Source organism: Hemitrygon akajei, chromosome 12 (assembly GCF_048418815.1).
Source record: "Hemitrygon akajei chromosome 12, sHemAka1.3, whole genome shotgun sequence".
NCBI classification, from domain to species: Eukaryota; Metazoa; Chordata; class Chondrichthyes; order Myliobatiformes; family Dasyatidae; genus Hemitrygon; species Hemitrygon akajei.
Window position 1 is genome coordinate 15,336,585 of NC_133135.1, and position 19,329 is coordinate 15,355,913.

Here is a 19,329-nt window from a genome sequence, read left to right on the forward strand (position 1 = left end):
TCTGCAGGGGTCGGTGTTGGGGCTGCTTCATTCTGTGCTATATATAAATGATTTAGATGATGGAATAGATGGCTTTGCTGCCATGTTTGCAGATGACACAAAAATTGGTGGAGGGGCAGGTAGTGTTGAGGAAACAGGTAGGCTGCAGAAGGACTTAGACAGATTAGGAGAATGAGCAAGAAAGTGGCAAATGAAATACAATGTTGGAAAATGCATGGTCATTCACTTTGGTAGTAGAAATAAATGGGTAGACTATTTTCTAAACAGGGAGAAAAATCCAAAAATCTGAGGTGCAAAGGGACTTGGGAGTCCTTGTGCAGATCACCCTAAAGATTAACTTACACTTTGTGTTGGTGGTGGAAGAGGGCATATGCAATGTTAGCATTCATTTCAAGAAGTGTAGAATAAAGAGCAGAGATGTGATGCTGAGGCTTTATAAGGCACTACTGAGGACTCACCTTGAGTATTGAGAACAGTTTTGGGCTCCTCATCTAAGAAAAGATGTGCTGGCATTGGAGAGGGTTCAGAGGAGGGTCACAAGGATGATTCCAGGAATGAAAAGGTAATCATACGAGGAACCTTGATGGCTCTGGGCATGTACTCACTGGAATTTAGAAGGATGAGGGGGAGGATCTAATTGAAACCTTTCAAATGTTGTAAGGCCTAGACAGAGTAGATGTGGAAAGGTTGTTTCCCATGATGTAGGAGTCTAGGACAAAAGGGCACCTTGTCCCCAGGATAGAGGTGCGTCCATTTAAAACAGAGATGCGGAGAAATTGCTTTAGCTAGAGGGTGGTGAACTTGTGGAATTTGTTACCATGGGTAGCTGTGGAGACCATGTTGTTAGATGTATCTAAGGCAGAGTTTGACAGCGTCTTGATTGGACACAGCATCAAAGGTTATGGGAAGTAGGACTGAACACGGGAACAAAGGATCAGCCATGATTGAATGGTGGAGCAGACTCGATGGGCCAAATGTCCTAATTCAACTGCTATGTCTTATGGTCTTATGGAATCCCACATGGTCAAGGAGTGAATTTACAAACTCCTTACAGACAACGGTGAGATTTGAACCAGGATGCTGGCATTGTAATACCATTACACTAAATGCTATGATACCATGCCACCCACTTTTTCTCAGTTAGTATGTGTCATAAATAATAGCTGAGCTTTTTGTAAAATTTGTCATTTTTGTCCTGCAGGGGGCTTACAGTTTGCAGCATCTGATAACGTGGATGTAAATGGATTAATTGATTCCTTCACGGGATTAGTGTCAGGAGATGGTGACAGCAGCCAACTGTCCATCCAGGTTTGAATATTTTTCAGTAAGATCAAACCTAAACTGTAGCATTGGAGATATTAATGCCAAGGGGCCACATTGCCAAAATGCTTCCATGATTTCTGACATCCATCTTAGTCACTGCTTGAGTCTCCGACTTCCATTTCACCTCTTCGCTATTCCTGTGGTCTTCCAACTATCTATTCAACCCGAGACTCTTGACTCATTCCTGCAGCATCGTCCATGAACCAAGCCACTCTTCCCCTGGTTTGTAGCAATTCATTGTGGCACACAAGGGGACCTGTATCGAAAACTATAATAGTTTAAAGAGTGTTGCATGTACTTATGAAGTTTATTCCTCCATATTACCACAATCAATAAAATTAGATATTATATTATTGTACCACTGAAAGAGGCCTTGCAAATGAGAGCAACCCCATCTATCATTACAATGATGTTGCTGGGACTTGAGGAACTAAGTATGGAGGGCTATAGGCTGGGTGCAGGTAGATAGGACAAGGATGGCATGGACTAGATGTGTTGAAAGGCCTGTTTCTCTCCTGTATGTTTGTATGACTGTATGACTCCATCCGATTTCCCTTTCCCTCTTTAGCCCTAACATTTATTCCATCACATGCCCATTGATTCCCCTGTTTCATTATTGACTTACCACCAATGGAGGCACCATCATCAGGTAGCAAAAACATCTATCAATGTACCTTTGGGAAGTAGGAGCACATATGTAATCATTGGGAGAGTTTGCAAACTCTACACAAGAGGTCCGGATTCAACCCTGGACTGGAGATGTTAGACAGCTACAAATTCCACAATAATTTACTTCCATGAAATCTGACTGCACTTGGACTATTGTGTATCCTGGGCCCAGCACGTAAGCACAATCACAAAGAAAGCACAGCAGTGCCTCTACTTCCTTAGGAGTTTGTGAAGATTCGATATGACATCTAGAATTTTGACAGACTTCTATAGAACTGAAGTGGAGAAAAGATTGTCTGGCTGCATCACAGCCTGGTATGGAAACACCAATGCCCTTGAAAGTAAAATTGTACAAAAAGTAGTGGACATTGCTTAGTCCATCACAGGTAAAACTCTCCCAACCACTGAGCACGTCTCCATGAAAGACTGTCTCAGGAAAGCAGCATCCGTCAGCAGGGACACCCACCACCCAGGGCATGCTCTCTTCTCACTGCTGTCATCAGGAAGAAGGTTAGCACTCACACCACCAGATTTAGTAATACTTACTATCCCTCAGACTCTTGAACAAAGCAGATTATTTCATTCAACTTCACTTGCCCCATCATTCAAATGCTTCCATTACCAAGGACTCATCATCTCATGTACTTAATACTTATTATTTATTTATTTATTATTATTATTTATTATTATTATTGTTTCTTCTTTTCACATTTGCACAGTTTGTTCTCTTCTGCACTCTGGTTGAATACCCTAGTTGGGTGGTCATTCATTACTTCTGTTATAGTTTCGACTCTATAGATTTGTTGAGTATGCCCACAAGGAAAATATTCTCAGGGTTGTATATGGTGACATATATGCAGTTTGATAATAACATTTACTTTGAACTTTGAATTTTGGTCCCCTTATCTAGAAAAGTATATACTGGCATTGGAGAGGGTCCAGAAGAGCTACATGAGAATGATCTCAGGAATGAAAGGGTTAACATATTACGAGTGTTTGATGGCTCTGAGCCTGTTCTTGCTGGACTTTAGAAGAATGGTGATGGGGGGCTGTGATCCTATTGAAATCTATTAAATATTGGAAGGCCTGGATAGAGTGGATGTGGAGAGGATGTTTCCTATAATGGGGGGATCTAGAACCAAAGAGCACGGCTTCGGAACAGAGATCAGGTTTTGGGGAGAAAGCAAGAGAATGAGGTAGAGAAGGCTAATAAATCAGCCAAAATAGATTGGAGGTGAAGACTTGATGGGCCAAATGGCCTAATTCTGCTCCAATGTCTTATGGTTTAATTCCATACCATGCCATCCATCTGTGCAGGGTTCCCCTGTGGCCATTCCCCTCGGCAACAAGTATACCCCTTTGGGTACTGCTGGGGGGGTGGGTGAACCATCAGATCACGGCAGCAGCAGCCAGGCTGGTGGCACTGTGCCCTGCTCTGAGGCTCGACAGGGAAGGGTAAAGCCAGGCAGTGTGGTAGGGGACTCAATAGTAAGGGGGACAGAAAGGAGCTTCTGTGGCTGCAAAATACACACCCGGTTGGGGTGTTGCCTCCCGAGTGCTAGGGTCCATGCTGTAAGGGAGCAGCTATAGGATATTGTCAACAGGGAGGGGGGAAAGCCAGCAGTCATGGTGCATATTGACACCAATGACACAGGCAGAAAAGGGGAAAGGGTCCTACACAGTGAGTATATAAAGAAGCTGAAGATAAGGAACTCCAAGGTTGTAATCTCTGGATTACCCCTATACCATGGGCTAGTGTAGATAGGAATGGGGTGACAGCACAGTTGAATGAGTGGCCGCAGAGATGGTGATGGGGACAAGGTTTCAAGTTCCTGGGTCATTGGGAAATTTCTGGGGAAGGGGTAACTTGTACAAGAGGGACGGGGTGCACTTGAACTCAATGGGAACCAATATCCTGGCTGCAAGGTTTGCGGGTGCTACTTGGGAGAGTTTAAACTGATTTTGCAGAGGGCTGGGAACCAAAGTCCCAGATCAGTAAGGGAAGAATTGGACCCAAAGGTAGACGTCAGGAAAAGTACTGAAAAGTAAAATTGACATAACAGGTATAATGGGTCAGATAGATTGAAGTGTGTATATTTTAATGCTAGGAGTATTATGGGTAAGGGTGATGAACTTAGAGCATGGATCAGTGCATGGAACTACGATGCTGTAGCCTTTACTGAAATATGGCTGAAAGGGCAGGAATGGGTGATTAATATACCAGGTTTTCAAAGTTTTAGAAAATATAGAGGAAGAGGAAAAGAGGGGGTGGAGTTGCACTACTAATCAGGGACAATATCACAGCTGCTCTCAGAGGAGACGAAATGGAGGGGTTAGACATTAAGTCTATTTGGGTGGAACTCAGGAATAGGAAGGGTGTAATCACAATGCTGGGATTGTACTACGGACCCCCAATAGGATGTTGAGGAACAGATATGTAATCAGATTAAGGAAATGTGTAAAAATAACTGGGTTGTTGACATGGGGGATTTCAGCTTCCATAATATAAACTGGAACCTTCTTAGTGTAAGGAGTTTAGATGGGGGTGATTTTGTTAATTGTATTCAGGAAGGTTTCTTAAATCAATATGTGGATGGTCCAGTGAGAGGAGGGACCACACCAGACCGGGTGTCGAATAATGAGCGAGGCCAGGTGACTGACCTTTCAGTGGGTGAACAGTTAGGATACAGTAACCACAACTCCTTAACTTTCAAGATAGCTGTAGATAACCATGGTCTCTTGTGGGAGAGTTTTAAGTTGGAGTAGGAAAAATTATCAGGGCAATAGGTAGGAATTAAGTTAATTGGGAACAGTTTTTCTCTGGCAAGACCACATCATCCATGTGGAGGGTGCTTAAAGAGCAATTGCACAGAGTACAGGAAAGGCTCCTATTAGAAGGAAGGATGGGGCTGGAAAGATAAGAAAGCCTTCGATGTCCAGAGAGGTGATGAGTTTAGTCAAGAAGAAAAATAAAAATTGTGTAAAGCTTCTGAAGTCAGGATCAAACCAAGCGCGAAGAGTATAAAGAGACTGAAATGAACTGAAGATGGGAATTAAGAATGCAAAGAGGGGTCATGAAGGATTAAGGTGAATCTCAAGGCATTCTATACATACATTGAGTAAAAGGATAACTAGGGAGAAGGTGTGAAGTGTGAAGTGGGAACATTTGCTTGGATATGGACATTATGATTGAGGTACGTAATGAGTACTTTGCTTCAGTATTTACCAAGGAAAAGGATATGGAGGATGGGCATTAGTGCTGAGTGTATAAATACGTTAGGGTGTTTAGAGGTCAAGAAGGAGGAAGTGTTGGGTCTCCTAATGAATATTAAGGATTTACCCCAGGTTGTTGTAGGAGGCAAGAGGTGAGATTGCTGAGCCCCTGACCCACATTTTTGTGCCCTCTCTAGCCACAGGCAAGGACTGGTGGGTGGCTAATGTTGTACTTCTATTTAAGAAGGGAACAAGGGAAAATCCTGGGAACTATTAACCTATGAGTTTCACGTTAGTGTCGGGAAATTGCTGATGAAAATTCTTAGGGATAGGATATATCAGCATTTGGAAACCCATGGCCCAATTAGGAAGAGTTAGCAAGGCTCTGTGTGTGGCAGGTCATTCCTTACTAACTTGATTGCATTCATTGACAAGGTGATGAGAGCAATTGTGAGGGTAGGCTAGTGGATGTTGTATTAATGGATTTTAATAAGGTGTTTGACAATGTCTCTCATGGGAGGCTAATTAAGAAGATTAAGATATGTGGGATCCGCTGAGAATTGGCTATTTAGATTCTGAACTGGCTAGGGCGTTGCAAACAGAGGGTAGTTGTCAAAGGGACTTATTTGAGCTGGAGGTCTGTAATTAGTGGTGTTCAACTGGGATCTATACTGGGACCTCTGATATTTGTATTGTATATAAATGACCTGGATGAAAATATAGATGGGTAGGTAATGTTACACGAGTGTGGTAGTGGAGGAACCCAAGTGCAGAACACGGGCATGGAGGCAGAGTCGGGAGGTGTTATTAACATAGCAAGCATGGAGTCAATATCCAGAAGCAATGCTAGACTTAGAACTGACAGTCCCAAGAACCATGAAACAAGGTTACTCACACCAGAGTCAGTCAACCAACTGACAGCTCATTGTTGTGGTCACAGGGTTTTTATACTGCATTTGCTGATGGAAAGCAGGTGGTTGTAGTTAGTGGAACCTGGGAATGATTGGAAACTAAACAAGGTGATTGAGGTCCAATTCCTGAGGTAAATAGCCAGGTGAGCAATTGCCAGGATGATACCAAGATTTGTGGAGTTGTGGATAGGGTAGAAGACTGGCAAAGAGCGCGATATAGATCAGTTCGATATGGACAAAGAAATGGCAGATGGAGTTTAACCTAGATAAATGTGAGGTGTTGTGCCTCAGAAGCGCAATTGTAAGGAGACAGTATACTGTTAAGGGCAAGGTCCAAAACAGTGTTGTTGAGCAGAGAGATCTTGGGATCTAAGTTTATAGCTTCTTGAAAGTAGCTACTCAGGTCCACAAGGTGGTTATGTAGACCTCTGGAATGCTTGCTTTTACTAGTCGAGGCATTGAGTTGAAAAGTCTGGAGGTTTTGTTGCAACTTTATTAAACTCTGGTAAGGCCAGATCTGGAGTACTGCGTACAGTTCTGGCCACGCCACTTCAGCAACAATGTTGAGGTTTTGGAGAGGGTGCAGAAGAGTTTTAGCAGGATGCTGCCTCATTTAGAGTGCATGTGCTATCACGAGAGGCTGGATAAATTTGGGTTGTTTTCTTTGGAGTGGTAGAGGCTGAAGGAAGATCTAATAGAGGTTTACAAGATTATGAGAGGCATAGTTAGAGTGGACGAAGAATATCTGTTTCCCAGGGTTGAAATGTCTAATACCAGAGGGCATACATTGAAGGTGAGAGGCGTTAGGCTGAAGGAGGATGTGAGTGGTAAGTTTTTTACTCAGAGAGTTGATAATGCCCGGAATGTGCTGCCTGGTATGGTGGTAAAGACAAATACATTAGAAGCTTTTAAGAGATGTTTGGCTAAGCACATGGATGTAAGGAAGATGGAGGGATATGGACATAATATAGGTAGGAGGGATTAGTTTTCGGGTTTTTTAAAAATGGCTTTTTAACTGGTTTGGCACAACACTGTTGGCAGAATGGCCTGTTCCTGCCCTGTTCTCTTCAATGTTCTATGTTCTATCCTTTTAGATTCTGCTATTTAGCCACAACTAAAGTTCATCCAGCAACTTAGCTAGGGAACATACCATTAATTTCACTTACTGATTTTATTATAGTAAAGTAATAATTCTGTTTGTTTGGTTTCAGCTTGAAAACTCAGGACAAAGCTTGGAGACCAGCGGCTGGTTGAATGGCACAGTTGTCATTGATAAGACAGTTGGGAATGACACCTTTTTTGTGGTGAATTGGGAGAGAGATAATCCAATAATATTTGTACATGACCCCAGCGGAAATACTTACAGTAATTCTGACTTCCAAATAGATCAGTCTGCAAGATCAGCCCGTCTTAAGATTATTGGCACTGCAGAGGTACGGATCAAAATATGTACTATAATGGCTAAAGCATTCATCTGGGTGCTGTTTGACCAGTTGTGTATTTCTGCTTTTGCTTTTTGATTGTTTTCTATTTGATTGTCTGTTTGCTCTGGTTAATTTGTCCACATGCATTCTCATCCATTCTCAGTTCAGATATGACCCTATTTTCCACAGCAGCCATCAACATCCCAAGAAGTAAATATGAAATGCACCTCCTGGCCAATGTTCCTCTGTTCCATTGCAGCTGCCTGAGCTTCTGAGTTCCTCCAGCGTTTTGGGTGAGATGCTCTCTGGGACAGAGGATGTTTTGCTCCCTGCCTAGAGCTCTGGAGTATGAGCTGGCTGATGAATCTTCTGTGAGACTCACAGAGCAGACTCTCCACCCAAAACGTCTCTGTAGATGCTACCAACCTGCAGAGTTTCTCCAGCATTTTGCGTGTGTTACTCCATTTTGAGTACTGTTTGGGGGAGGGGTGACATAGCTGGTGGAAGCAACAGCTAGTCTGGCCCTCTAGCTCAGAAGAGTAGGGAACTGAAGTGAATGTCAGCAGTAATCGTGGACTCTATAGTCAGGGGGACAGATGGGCGATTCGGTGGACGCAAAAAGGGAACGTGGATAGTAGGTTGCCTCTCCGGTGCCAGAGTGCATGATGTTTCTGAATGTGTCCACAATATCCTGAGAAGGGAGAGTGAGCAGCCAGAAGTCATGGTACATATTGGTACCAACAACATAGGTAGGAAAAGGGAGGAGGTCCTGAAAACAGAATACAGAGAGTTAGGAAGGAAGCTGACGAGCAGGACCGCAAGGATAGTAATCTCGGGATTGCTTCCTGTGCCACATGACAGTGAAGATAGGAATAGAATGAGGTGGTGGATAAGTGCATGGCTGAAGAATTGGAGCAGGGAGCAGGGACTAGATTCCAATTTCTGGATGATTGGAACTTCTTCTGAAGCAGGTGGGATCTGTACCAAAGGGACGGGTTGCGTTTGAATCTCGTGGTGGGGGGGGGAACCAATATTCTTGAAGGCATGTTTACTAGAGTTATCTGTTGGGAGTGGTTTAAACTAAATGGCAGGGGGATGGGAGCCAGTATGACAGAGCTGAGGATGAGCCAGCAGATTTACATGTAGTTGATGGATGTAACATTAATGTAAGGAAGAGCAAGCCAAAGATTGGACACAATGCATCCAGAACAAAGAATTAAATTGTACTACAGAGGCAAAATTTAAAAGGGTGAGAATGCAGGACTATATTTAAGTGTGCTTAGAAGTCAGAATAAAGTGGACAAACTTGTGTCACAACTAGAGATTTATTGGTATAACGTTGTGGGCATCACTGAGTTGTGGTTGAAAGAAGGTCATAGTTGGGAGCTTAGGAAGGCATATGTTTTGAGTCTAAAGGACAGGCAGGAAAGCATAGGTGGTGGTATGGCTGTTGGTAAGAGATGGGATTATATCTTTAGAAACAGGTGACATAGGGTCAGAGAATGCTGAATCTTTATGATGGAGTTAAGAAACAACAAGGGTAAAAAATAACACATCATGAGAATCATATATAGGCCTCCAAATAATAGCCAAGATGTGAGGTTGAGATTGCAAAGGAAGCTGGAGAAGGCATGTAATAAGGGTAATGTCACAATTGTAATGGGGGATTTCAATATGCAAGGGGATTGGAACAATCAGATTTGTGTTGAATCACAAGAAAGGGAACTTGTTGAATGCCTTTGAGATGGCTTTTTAGAGCAGCTTGTACTTGAGCCTACTCAGGGAAAGTCTATCTAAGATTGAGTGTTGTGTACTAACCCAGATCTTATTCGGGAGCTGAATGTAAAGGAACCCTTAGGAGGCAAAGATCATAATATAATTGAATTCAGACTGCAATTTGAGAGGAAGAAGCACAAGTCACATGTATCAATATTGCAATGGAATAAAGGGAATTATAGAGGCATGGGAGAGGAGCTTGCTCAGGTGGATTGGAGGAAAACCAAGGAAAGGGCCAATAAGTTAGCAAAAGTGAGTGGAAAGTTGGATGATTGGGAAGCTTTTAACATCCAACAAGAGGCAACTAAAAAGCTATAAGAAAGGAAGAGACGAAATATGAAGGCAATCTAGCCAATAATGTAAGGGAGGATACCAATTTTTTTGTTATATAAAGAGTAAAGGGGAGGGGAGAGTTGATATTGGACCAAGATATTGGCATGAATAGAGGAATGGCTGACAGGCAGGAGGCAGTGAGTGGGAATAAAGGGGGCCTTTTCTGGTTAGCTACCAGTGACAAGTGGTGTTCTCAAGGTTCATTATTGGGACCACTTTTTCACATTGTTTGTCAATGATTTGGATAATGGAATTAATGTCTTTGTGGCAAAGTTTGTGGATGATACGTAAAAAGGTGATGGGGAAGGTAGTGTTGAGGGAGCAATGAGATGGCAGCAGGACAAATTGAAAGAATGGGCAAAGAAGAGACAGATGGAATAGAGTGTTAGGAAATGCATGATAATGCATTTTGGTAAAAGAAACAATAGTGCAGACTAAATGGGGAGAAAATTCAAACATCAGAGGTGCAGAGGGACTTGTGCATCCTTGTGCAAGACTCGCAGAAGGTTAATTTACAAGTTGAGTCTCTGGTAAAAAAGGCAAATGCAATGTTGCCATTTATTTCAAGGCAAATAGAATATAAAAGCAAGGACATAATGCTGATCCTTTATAAGACACTAGTCAGACTGCACTTGGAGTATTGTCAACAGTTTGGGCTCTCATTTAAGACCATAAGACATAGGAAAAGAATTAGGCCATCTGGTCCATCAAGTCAGCTCCACCATTCAATCATGGCTGATCCTTTCTTCCCCTCCTCAGCCCGACTCTCAGGACTTCTTCCTGTAACCTTTGATACAATGTCCAATCAAGAACCTATCAAGTTCTGCCTTAAATACAAAAAACAACCTGGCCTCCACAGCTACTTGTGGTAATAAATTCCACAAATTCACCACACTCTGCCTAAAGAAGTTTCTCCGCATCTCTGTTTTAAGTGGATGCCCCACTATCCTGACGCTGTGCTCTCTTGTTCCTGACTCCCCCACCATGGGAAATATTCTTTCCACTTTTACCATGTCAAGACCTTTCAACACTCGATAGGTTTCAATGAGATCCCCCTCATCCTTTTAAATTCCAGCAAGTACAGACCCAGAGCTATCAAAAGTTCCCCCTATGATAACCCTTTCATTCCCAGAATCATCCTTGTAAACCTCCTCTGAACCCTCATCAATGCCACCACATCTTCTGTAAGATGAGGAGCCCAAAATGTTCACAATACTCAAGGTGAGGCCTCACCAGCGTCTTATAAAGCCTCGGCATCACATCTTTGCTCTTGTATTCTAGACCTCTTGAAATGAATGCTAACATTGCATTTGCCTTCCTCATCACCAATTCTACCTGCAAGTTAACCTTCTGCACAAGGACTCCCAAGTCCCTATGCATCTCAGATTTTTAAGTTTGTTCCCTATTTAGAAAATACGCTGCACATCTATTTCTTCTACCAAAGTGCATGACCATGCATTTTGCAAAATTCTATTTCATTTGCCACTCTCTTGTCCAATTGCCTAATATTGACCTGCAGTCTACCTGTTTCCTCAACACTACCTGCAAACTTGGGAACAAAGCTATCTATTCCAAGCCAAGCAAATAATAATGAGGCTATTTTAAGAGTACTGTTCCCTCTAAGCTGTGTGGGTGTGTGGCCAGCGGAGACTGAAATGTTCCCACGCACGTAGCCTTTGTTCATGCGCAGCTGTAATTTTCTGCTACATAAAGCACTGGTGAGGCCTCACTTGGAGTATTGTGAGCAGTTCTGGGCCCTTATCTTAGAAAGGATGTTCTGAAACTGGAGAGGGTTCAAAGGAGGTTCACAAAAATGATTCCAGGATTGAATGGCTTAGCATATGGAGACCATTTGATAGTTCTGGGCCTGTATTTGCTGCAATTCAGAAGAATGAGGGGGGCCTCACTGAAACCTATCGAATGGTGAAAACCTTGATGGTATGGATGTGGAGAGAATATTTCCTGAGGTAGGAGAGTCAAAGACCAGAGGAAATAGCCTCAGATAGAGGGTTGTCTATTTAGAATGGAGTTAAGAAGGAATTTCTTTAGCCAGAGAGTGGTGAATCTATGAAACTCCTTGCCACAGGCAGCTGAGGAGGCCAAGTCTTTACGTATATTTAAGGCAGAGGTTGATAGATTCTTGATAGGTCAAGGCATGAAGGGATATGGGGAGAAAATCAAGGAAACTGAGGGTGAGAAGAAAATTAGACCACCATGATGAAATGGAGGAGCAAACTCGATGGGCCAAATGGCCTAATTCTTCTCCTACATCTTATGGTCTTATAGTGTTAATATGATTTTGAGTTTATGCTAATATAATTGTGAAACTATGTAATTAGTTGTGTTATTTTCTAAATTTTCTAAATGATAAACACACCACAATATTTACTTTGAAACATTTTAGAGATTCAACATATTTACATAATCAGTGTTTCAAGTTGCAACACTGTCACAAATTGTAATAATAAACATAGAATGGAAGTGGATAGCTTGTTGTTAATAAACCACCAACCTGCTGAATACAGATACCATCTAAGTTAAAAGCCTACGAAATGTTAAAGATTTTCTTTTTTGTACTGTATTTCATTATATACTTAAATTAATAAATAAAATCAAAGATATGTGATTTTTCAATTTTCATTCTAAATAGCCATAGTATGCATATTACAAAAAAAAGAAAATCTCCCCAGAGTTTTCAGATCATGTAAATATTCCCTGCACAGAGCAATGGTAGATCCGTGTAGCCGTGAAAGAAATTGGAGTGAACATTGGGAGTCTTGGCTGAGATCAGTTCAGCTGGCAGAAGAACAACATGGGCTCTGCTGGATTATATGAAACAAATCAATGAGGAAGAATAATATTTTTCTAACTCTTTGTTTCCTAGATTGGAACTTGGATCTACAGCATTCAAAACCCAGGAACCAAACAGGTCATAACAATCATCATAACATCACGAGCAGCAGATCCACAAGCTCCACCAATCAAAGTTAATGGGCACATCGGCAGGAAGGATCCCAACAGCCCGATGATTTGCTACGTGGAAGTTAGTTATGGATTTCAGCCAGTTCTGAATACAAATGTGACAGCTATTGTTGAACGTCCCAGTGGCCCTCCAGTTACATTGAAGCTCTTGGATGATGGCTTAGGTAGGACTCATTAAATGTCCCCGTGAATAAAAAAGTGTAGTTCTATTGCACATTCCAATATTGCAGATAATTCAAAAGTTAGCTTCCTTTCTAAAGAACTATATGATTGATTATAATGATGGGATTAATAACACATTGTATTTGAAAGCTGTTAGAACTGTGCAACAACCTTCCATCACTACATTATATCTTTGGATCCAAGTCACTGTGAATCCCGCGTTCATCTTCACTGCCTTTAAATGATCTCCATTTCTACCTGTTTCTTGCGTTATAGAGCATTAAAGCACAAAAACAGGTCCTTTGGCCCATCTAGTCAGTGTGAAACTGTTATTCCATCTCATCCCATTGACCTGCACTGGACCATAGCCCTCCATACCCTTCCCATCCATATACCTCTCCAAATTTCTCTTAAATGGTGGAATCAAACCCACACCTACCACTTCTGTTGGCAACTTGTTCCACACTCTCACCATCCTCTAAGTGAAGAAGATCCCCCTCATGTTTCTCTTAAGCTTTTCACCTTCACAATTAATACCTGACTTTGAATTCTGGTGCTTACTTCTTTTCCCTCCTGGCCTGTGTTTCAGCAGACAAGAATCTAACTTTTTGAACAGTCCCACCTTGGTACATGTGTAAGTTCTTCTGTAGGTCTATTCGTCTTGTCACAGTGCTCTTGGAGGGGAGAAAGCTATTGAAGAATTATTTTCATGCATGTCTTGTGACACTTCTGGACAGATGAGGACAAAAGGAATGACTGTGATTTAGCCATGGCAAAGTCACAATCTTAACAAGTCCAAGTTTAAGTTTATTGTCATCTGATTGTATAACCAAACAAATCAACGTTATCTGGACCATGGTTCACACATGGCACATAAAACAAAATATTACCATAAATGAAACTAATAAATAATAAAATAAATAAATTCACAATTTATGTAGAGCACAACACTTATAAACAGTAAACAGCAAACTGTACAGTAAACAGAAAACAGTTTGGTGGTGGCAGGATATTCACTAGTCTCACAGCCAAAGGGAAGAAGCTGTTACCCAGTCTGGCAATCCTAGACCTGATGTTCCTGTACCTCCTTCCTGATAGTAATGGGATAAAGAGATTGTCAGGAGGGATCCTCAACAATGCTTCGGGCCCTTTGTATACAACATTGCCAGTAAATGTCACGAGTAGGAGAGAGGGAGAACCCAGTGATCTGCTCAGTGGTTTTTACAAGCGCCATGCTTGGACCTTCTCAATGTCAGGCCATAGTATGGTCCCCATTCAGTCAGGAGATGATAAGGTTAATGTGTCACATTGCATAAAGAAAAGGGTCACTGGCAATGTTGGACAGATAACTGGATGCACATCAGGAAAGTGAAGGTTGAGTGTTGATCAAAATTAGGTGTGTATGAGAGGTGATGTGATGGAGGATATGATGTGATGTGATGTGACGCAAGATGTAATTAGTGAGATTAAACCATTAAATTTGGAGGTGTATTGGAGGTGTAGAACAGTAGTTACTGTAATGCTAGTACAGTGCCAGCTGTAAGGTTGCTGTTCAATTCCCACTGCAGTTTGTAAAGAGATTGTACCTTCTCCCCGTAACCATATGGGTATCCTCCAGGTGCTCCGGTTTTCTCCCCCATTCCAAAGATATACTAGTTGGTAGGTTACTTGGTCAATATAAAGTATCCCGTGATTAGGCTCGGATTAAATTCAGGGGATTGCTGGACAATGTGGCTCTAATGGCTGGAAGGGCTCTTCCACATTCTAGTTCAATAAAACATCTTTTAAAAATTGCAGATTGCATTGATTGTTGATGCAAATGGCGCATGTTTCAATGCTTTTATGTACGTGTGACATCTTTAATCTCTTCTTCCTCATGGGATAAAGTCAGTAAATTCAAAATCACAATCTCAAGAATTGCTTTGCTCAAGGCTTTTCAGCATTCGGCCATGGACACTCTGTTCGGTTAGGTGATTATAAGGCATCACAGTACAAAAAGATAAAGTTGTAAATATAACTCAGTTCAGTAAATTCAGAGATCTCACAGCACAGAGCTTCTGATGCTCTCCTTCGACACAAACTCAATCCATACCTTCTTGTTGGCAGGTGCATGTTTCTTTCTCTCGTTGCCAGGGCCACCATCCCTTCATCTCCTGACTTGAGTCAACAGTAATTCCAATGATACATCATCAAGTCCAGGCCTTGCACTTGCTCTGAATGCTCTGTGTGCACCGTGTCTACATTGACCTTTAATATACTTCCATGAAGTACTACCACAAGAAAGTAGCATCCATTATCAAACACCCCAACATGCAGGCCATGCTGTCTTCTCACTGCTGCTATTGGATGGGAGGTACAGGAGCATTAGTTCCTATACCCCCAGGTTCAGGGACAGTTATTACCCTATAACCATCAGTCTCCTGAACCAGCATAGATAACTAAATTCACCAGAACTTTGAACTGATTCTTCAACCTATGGACTCACTTTCAAGGACTCTACAATCCATGTGCAAAGTATTATTTTTTTTTAATTTTGCACTAATTGTCTTCTGGTGCTTATTGGTTGCTTGCCAGTCTTTGTTTATGTAGAGTTTTTCATAAATTCTATTCTAATTCTTTATTTTTCTGTGAATGCCTGTAAGAAAATGAATCTCAAGGTAGTATATGGTGACATATATGTACTTTAATAATAAATTTTACCTTGATTTTGACCTTGAAATAAAGCTGAGATTTAGTCTCTGTGCAGCTAAAAAGCAAAACAGCTCCAGATCAAAAAATAATTGGTGTAGTTTGGTTTAAATTAGATTCCAACTTGTGAAATTGTCTTATGTTTTCATCTTTCTATACCATTTCCTTATGGATGTGGTGGTAGGGCAGAAGTTACCTTACCAGAATATTATTAAACATATAACAATTACAGCACAGAAACAGGCCATCTCGGCCCTTCTAGTCCATTCTAAATGCTTACTCTCACCTAATTCCACTGATCTACACTCAACCCGTAACCCTACATTCCTTTCCTGTCCACATACCTTTCCAATTTTAATGTAAATGACAATATCGAACCTGCCTCTACCACTTCTACTGGAAGCTTGTTCCACACAGCTACCATTCTCTGAGTAAAGTTCCCTCTCATGTAACCCCTAAAATTTTGCCCCTTATCTCTCAACTCATGTCCTCTTGTTTGAATCTCCTCTACTCTCAATGGAAAAAGCCTATCAATGTCAACTCTGTCTATCCCCCCTCATAATTTTAAATACCTCTATCAATTCCCCCCTCAACCTTCTACGCTCCAAAGAATAAAGACCTAACTTGTTCAACCTTTCTCTGTAACTGAGGTGCTGAAACCCAGGTAACATTCCAGTAAATCTCCTCTGTACTCTCTCTATTTTGCTGACAAATTTCCTATAATTTGGTGACCAGAACTGTACACAATACTTCAAATTTGGCCTTACCAATGCCTTGTACAATTTTAGCATTACATCCCAACTCCTGTACTCAATGCTCTGATTTATAAAGGTCAGCATACCAAAAGCTTTCTTCATCACCCTATCCACATGAGATTCCACCTTCAGGGAACTATGCACCATTATTCCTAGATCACTCTGTTCTACTGCATTCCTCAATGCCCTACCATTTACCATGCATGTCCTATTTGGATTATTCCTACCAAAATGTAGCACCTCACACTTATCAGCATTAAACTCCATCTGCCATCTTTCAGCCCACTCTTCTAACTGGCCTAAATCACTCTGCAAGCTTTGCACACCTTCTTAATTATCCACAACGCCACCTATCTTAATATCATCTACATACTTACTAATCCAATTTACCCACCCCATCATCCAGATCATTAATGTATATGACAAACAACATTGGACCTAGTACTGATCCCTGAGGCACACCACTAGTCACCGGCCTCCAACCTGTCAAACAGTTATCCACCACTACTTTCTGGCATCTCCCATCCAGCCACTGTTGAATCCATTTTACTACTTCAATATTAACAGCTAAAGATTGAACCTTCCTAACTAACCTTCCATGTGGAACCTTGTCAAAGGCCTAACTGAAGTCCATATAGACAATATCCACTGCTTTACCCTCATCAACTTTCCTAGTAACGTCTTCAAAAAATTGAAAAAGATTTGTCAAACATGACCTTCCACGCACAAATCCATGTTGACTGTTCCTAATCAGACCCTATCTATCCAGATAATTATATATACCATCTCTAAGAATACTTTCCATTAATTTACCCAACACTGATGTCAAACTTACATACTGCTTTGTGGCTGTATTGACATCAAAGCCAATGCATCACAACAATCAAAGAAAGTTTTGAAGTTCAGTGTTTGGACATATTGTTATGAGGTTAGTCACCTCCATAATGCTATTTTTAGTGCAGTTTTAATATCCTTTGTACCTGTTGTACACAGTCATTTAATTTTTCTGTATTCACATTTCTTTATGTTATGACAGTAGTCTATATTCATTTATTTTGACATTAGGTGCTGATATCGTCAGGAATGACGGGATTTACTCGAAGTATTTCCTCGACTTTAGTGGAATTGGAAGATATGCGGTTAAAGTACGTGTACAGGGATTCGAAGGTACCACAAAATTAACAGTCAGAACAGGAGGACAGGCCAAGTGCCTACCAGGATTCACGGAAAATGGTAATACATATTATAAAATAGAAATGTGGAATTATTATAGTAACAATGAACATTTTGATGTCAAGGTGAATCATTGAGTTCAGCTTTATTGGTCCTTACAGCTCATATCAAGGCCTGGATTGGTGCTGGCATGTGCACAGTGGTCAGAGACCAAGGGTCAGAATTGTTCCAATGTATCTTACTGATAGAAACATCTGATTTGTATTTCTAATGCCAATCAAAACTATGATTTTGTTGAACATGTGAGCACCAAAGTCTTTTTTCTGTTGTGATCATGCAGGGGAATGAAAGTGAACATCAAAGTAAAGGGTTTGTTTAGGATATTACCAATGACACTCTCACTTCAGAGGCAGAGAGTTGTGGGTGCAGGTCTCACTCCAATTGAACCTTACACTTACTGCCTGTTATGCCCCTGACGTTTAAGGCAGCAATGAAGGTCCTCCATCTCTGGTGGTGTTCAGGACTTCCTTCATTGTGTCAGAAGCTCAGTTTTCTTGACTGTCAGTCATACAAGTTCCAGGTGGAGACTCAGGAATACTGTCACTCATAGAAGGATTCTTCATTGCTGCTTTTGTAAGAGTTCTGTTTTACTAGTCAAGGCTGAGCTGAATCCTCAAACCTGGAGGACCAGTGGACCACTCTTAGTCTGTCCTCTACCCCTTGACCTTTTTGGCATGAGTGACCCTACTAAGAGCCATGAGAGCAGCCAATACAGCTCTCTGGGTTATTGAAGCACGCAAGCCTTCAAGCCATAACAAGGTTTTGGTCCTCTTGGAGGCTCTTAAACCTAAGAACCCAAGAAAGAGGAGAATTAGGAGAAATGGGGCCTGCTCCACCATTCAACAAGATCTTCCACCTCAGAAAACATTTTCTTCTCAATTACCATATCATGTGATACCCTTAATAAACTGAAGTAAATGATTACAGTTTTAAATGCAACCAATAACTGACTTCCCAAGAATAGAACTCCAATAAGTGACCTCCCTTTGAGTGAAAGAATTTCTACACAATTCGGTCCTAAAGACTTTAAACTTTATTTGGAGACCTTGATCCTTCATTCTAGGACAGAGGAACATGGAACATAAAACAGTACAGCACAGTAACAGGCCTTTTGGCCCACAACGTTACGTCAAACCAATTCAATTAGTAATCAAATAGCTAACCAAATTAATCTCTGCTGCCCACACAATGTCCATATTCCTCCACTTTCTTCAGATTCTTGCGCTTATCTAAATGTCTCTTAAAGTACTTTATATCTCCTTTGTTGTCCCCTCTGATTTTTTTCTAAACCTGAGGGAATAATGGCCTAGCCTGCTCAGGCTCTGATTGCACAGTAGATCAGAAATCATGGGATTTTGCTGAATCTTCACTGCTCAGCCCCAAAAGTAAGTACATTTTTTCCCCCTGCAATTATACAAAATGCTCCAGGAATAGTATCATCAGGACCAATATAATCACAATAAAAGATTAAAGGTCAGCTCTATTTGACACATGTGCATTGAAACATACATTTAAATGCATCCTTAGTGTTATTGACCAACACAGTCTAAGGATTGTGCTGGAGGGAGTCTGCAAGGGTTGCCATTGTTCTGGCGCGAACATAGTATGACCACAATTCAATCCTAACCTGTACATCTTTGAAATGTGGGAAGATACTGGAGCACCTGGAGGAAATATGGAGGAATTTAAGGTGGTGGGTTAAATGGGAGGCAGTGTTTGAGGGTCGGCACAACATTGTAGACCGAAAGGCCTGAAATGTGCTGTTCTAAACCCATGCAGTCACAGGGAAAACGCACAAACTCCTTACAGACAATAGTGGGAATTGAATACTGTATTAATATCTCTTGCCAATATATCAAT

General features: G+C 41.4%; 1 protein-coding gene across 1 annotated transcript in view; it reads left to right on the forward strand.

Annotated features, from left to right (window-relative positions):
• Positions 1-19,329, forward strand: part of LOC140737431 (calcium-activated chloride channel regulator 1-like) — an 85,683-nt gene that overhangs the window by 36,122 nt on the left and 30,232 nt on the right. Inside the window, exons 9-12 of the mRNA XM_073063918.1 lie at positions 1,202-1,308; positions 7,328-7,549; positions 12,534-12,795; positions 17,302-17,469. Coding sequence (XP_072920019.1) covers positions 1,202-1,308; positions 7,328-7,549; positions 12,534-12,795; positions 17,302-17,469 — 759 coding nt within the window. The remainder of the gene's footprint in view (positions 1-1,201; positions 1,309-7,327; positions 7,550-12,533; positions 12,796-17,301; positions 17,470-19,329) is intronic.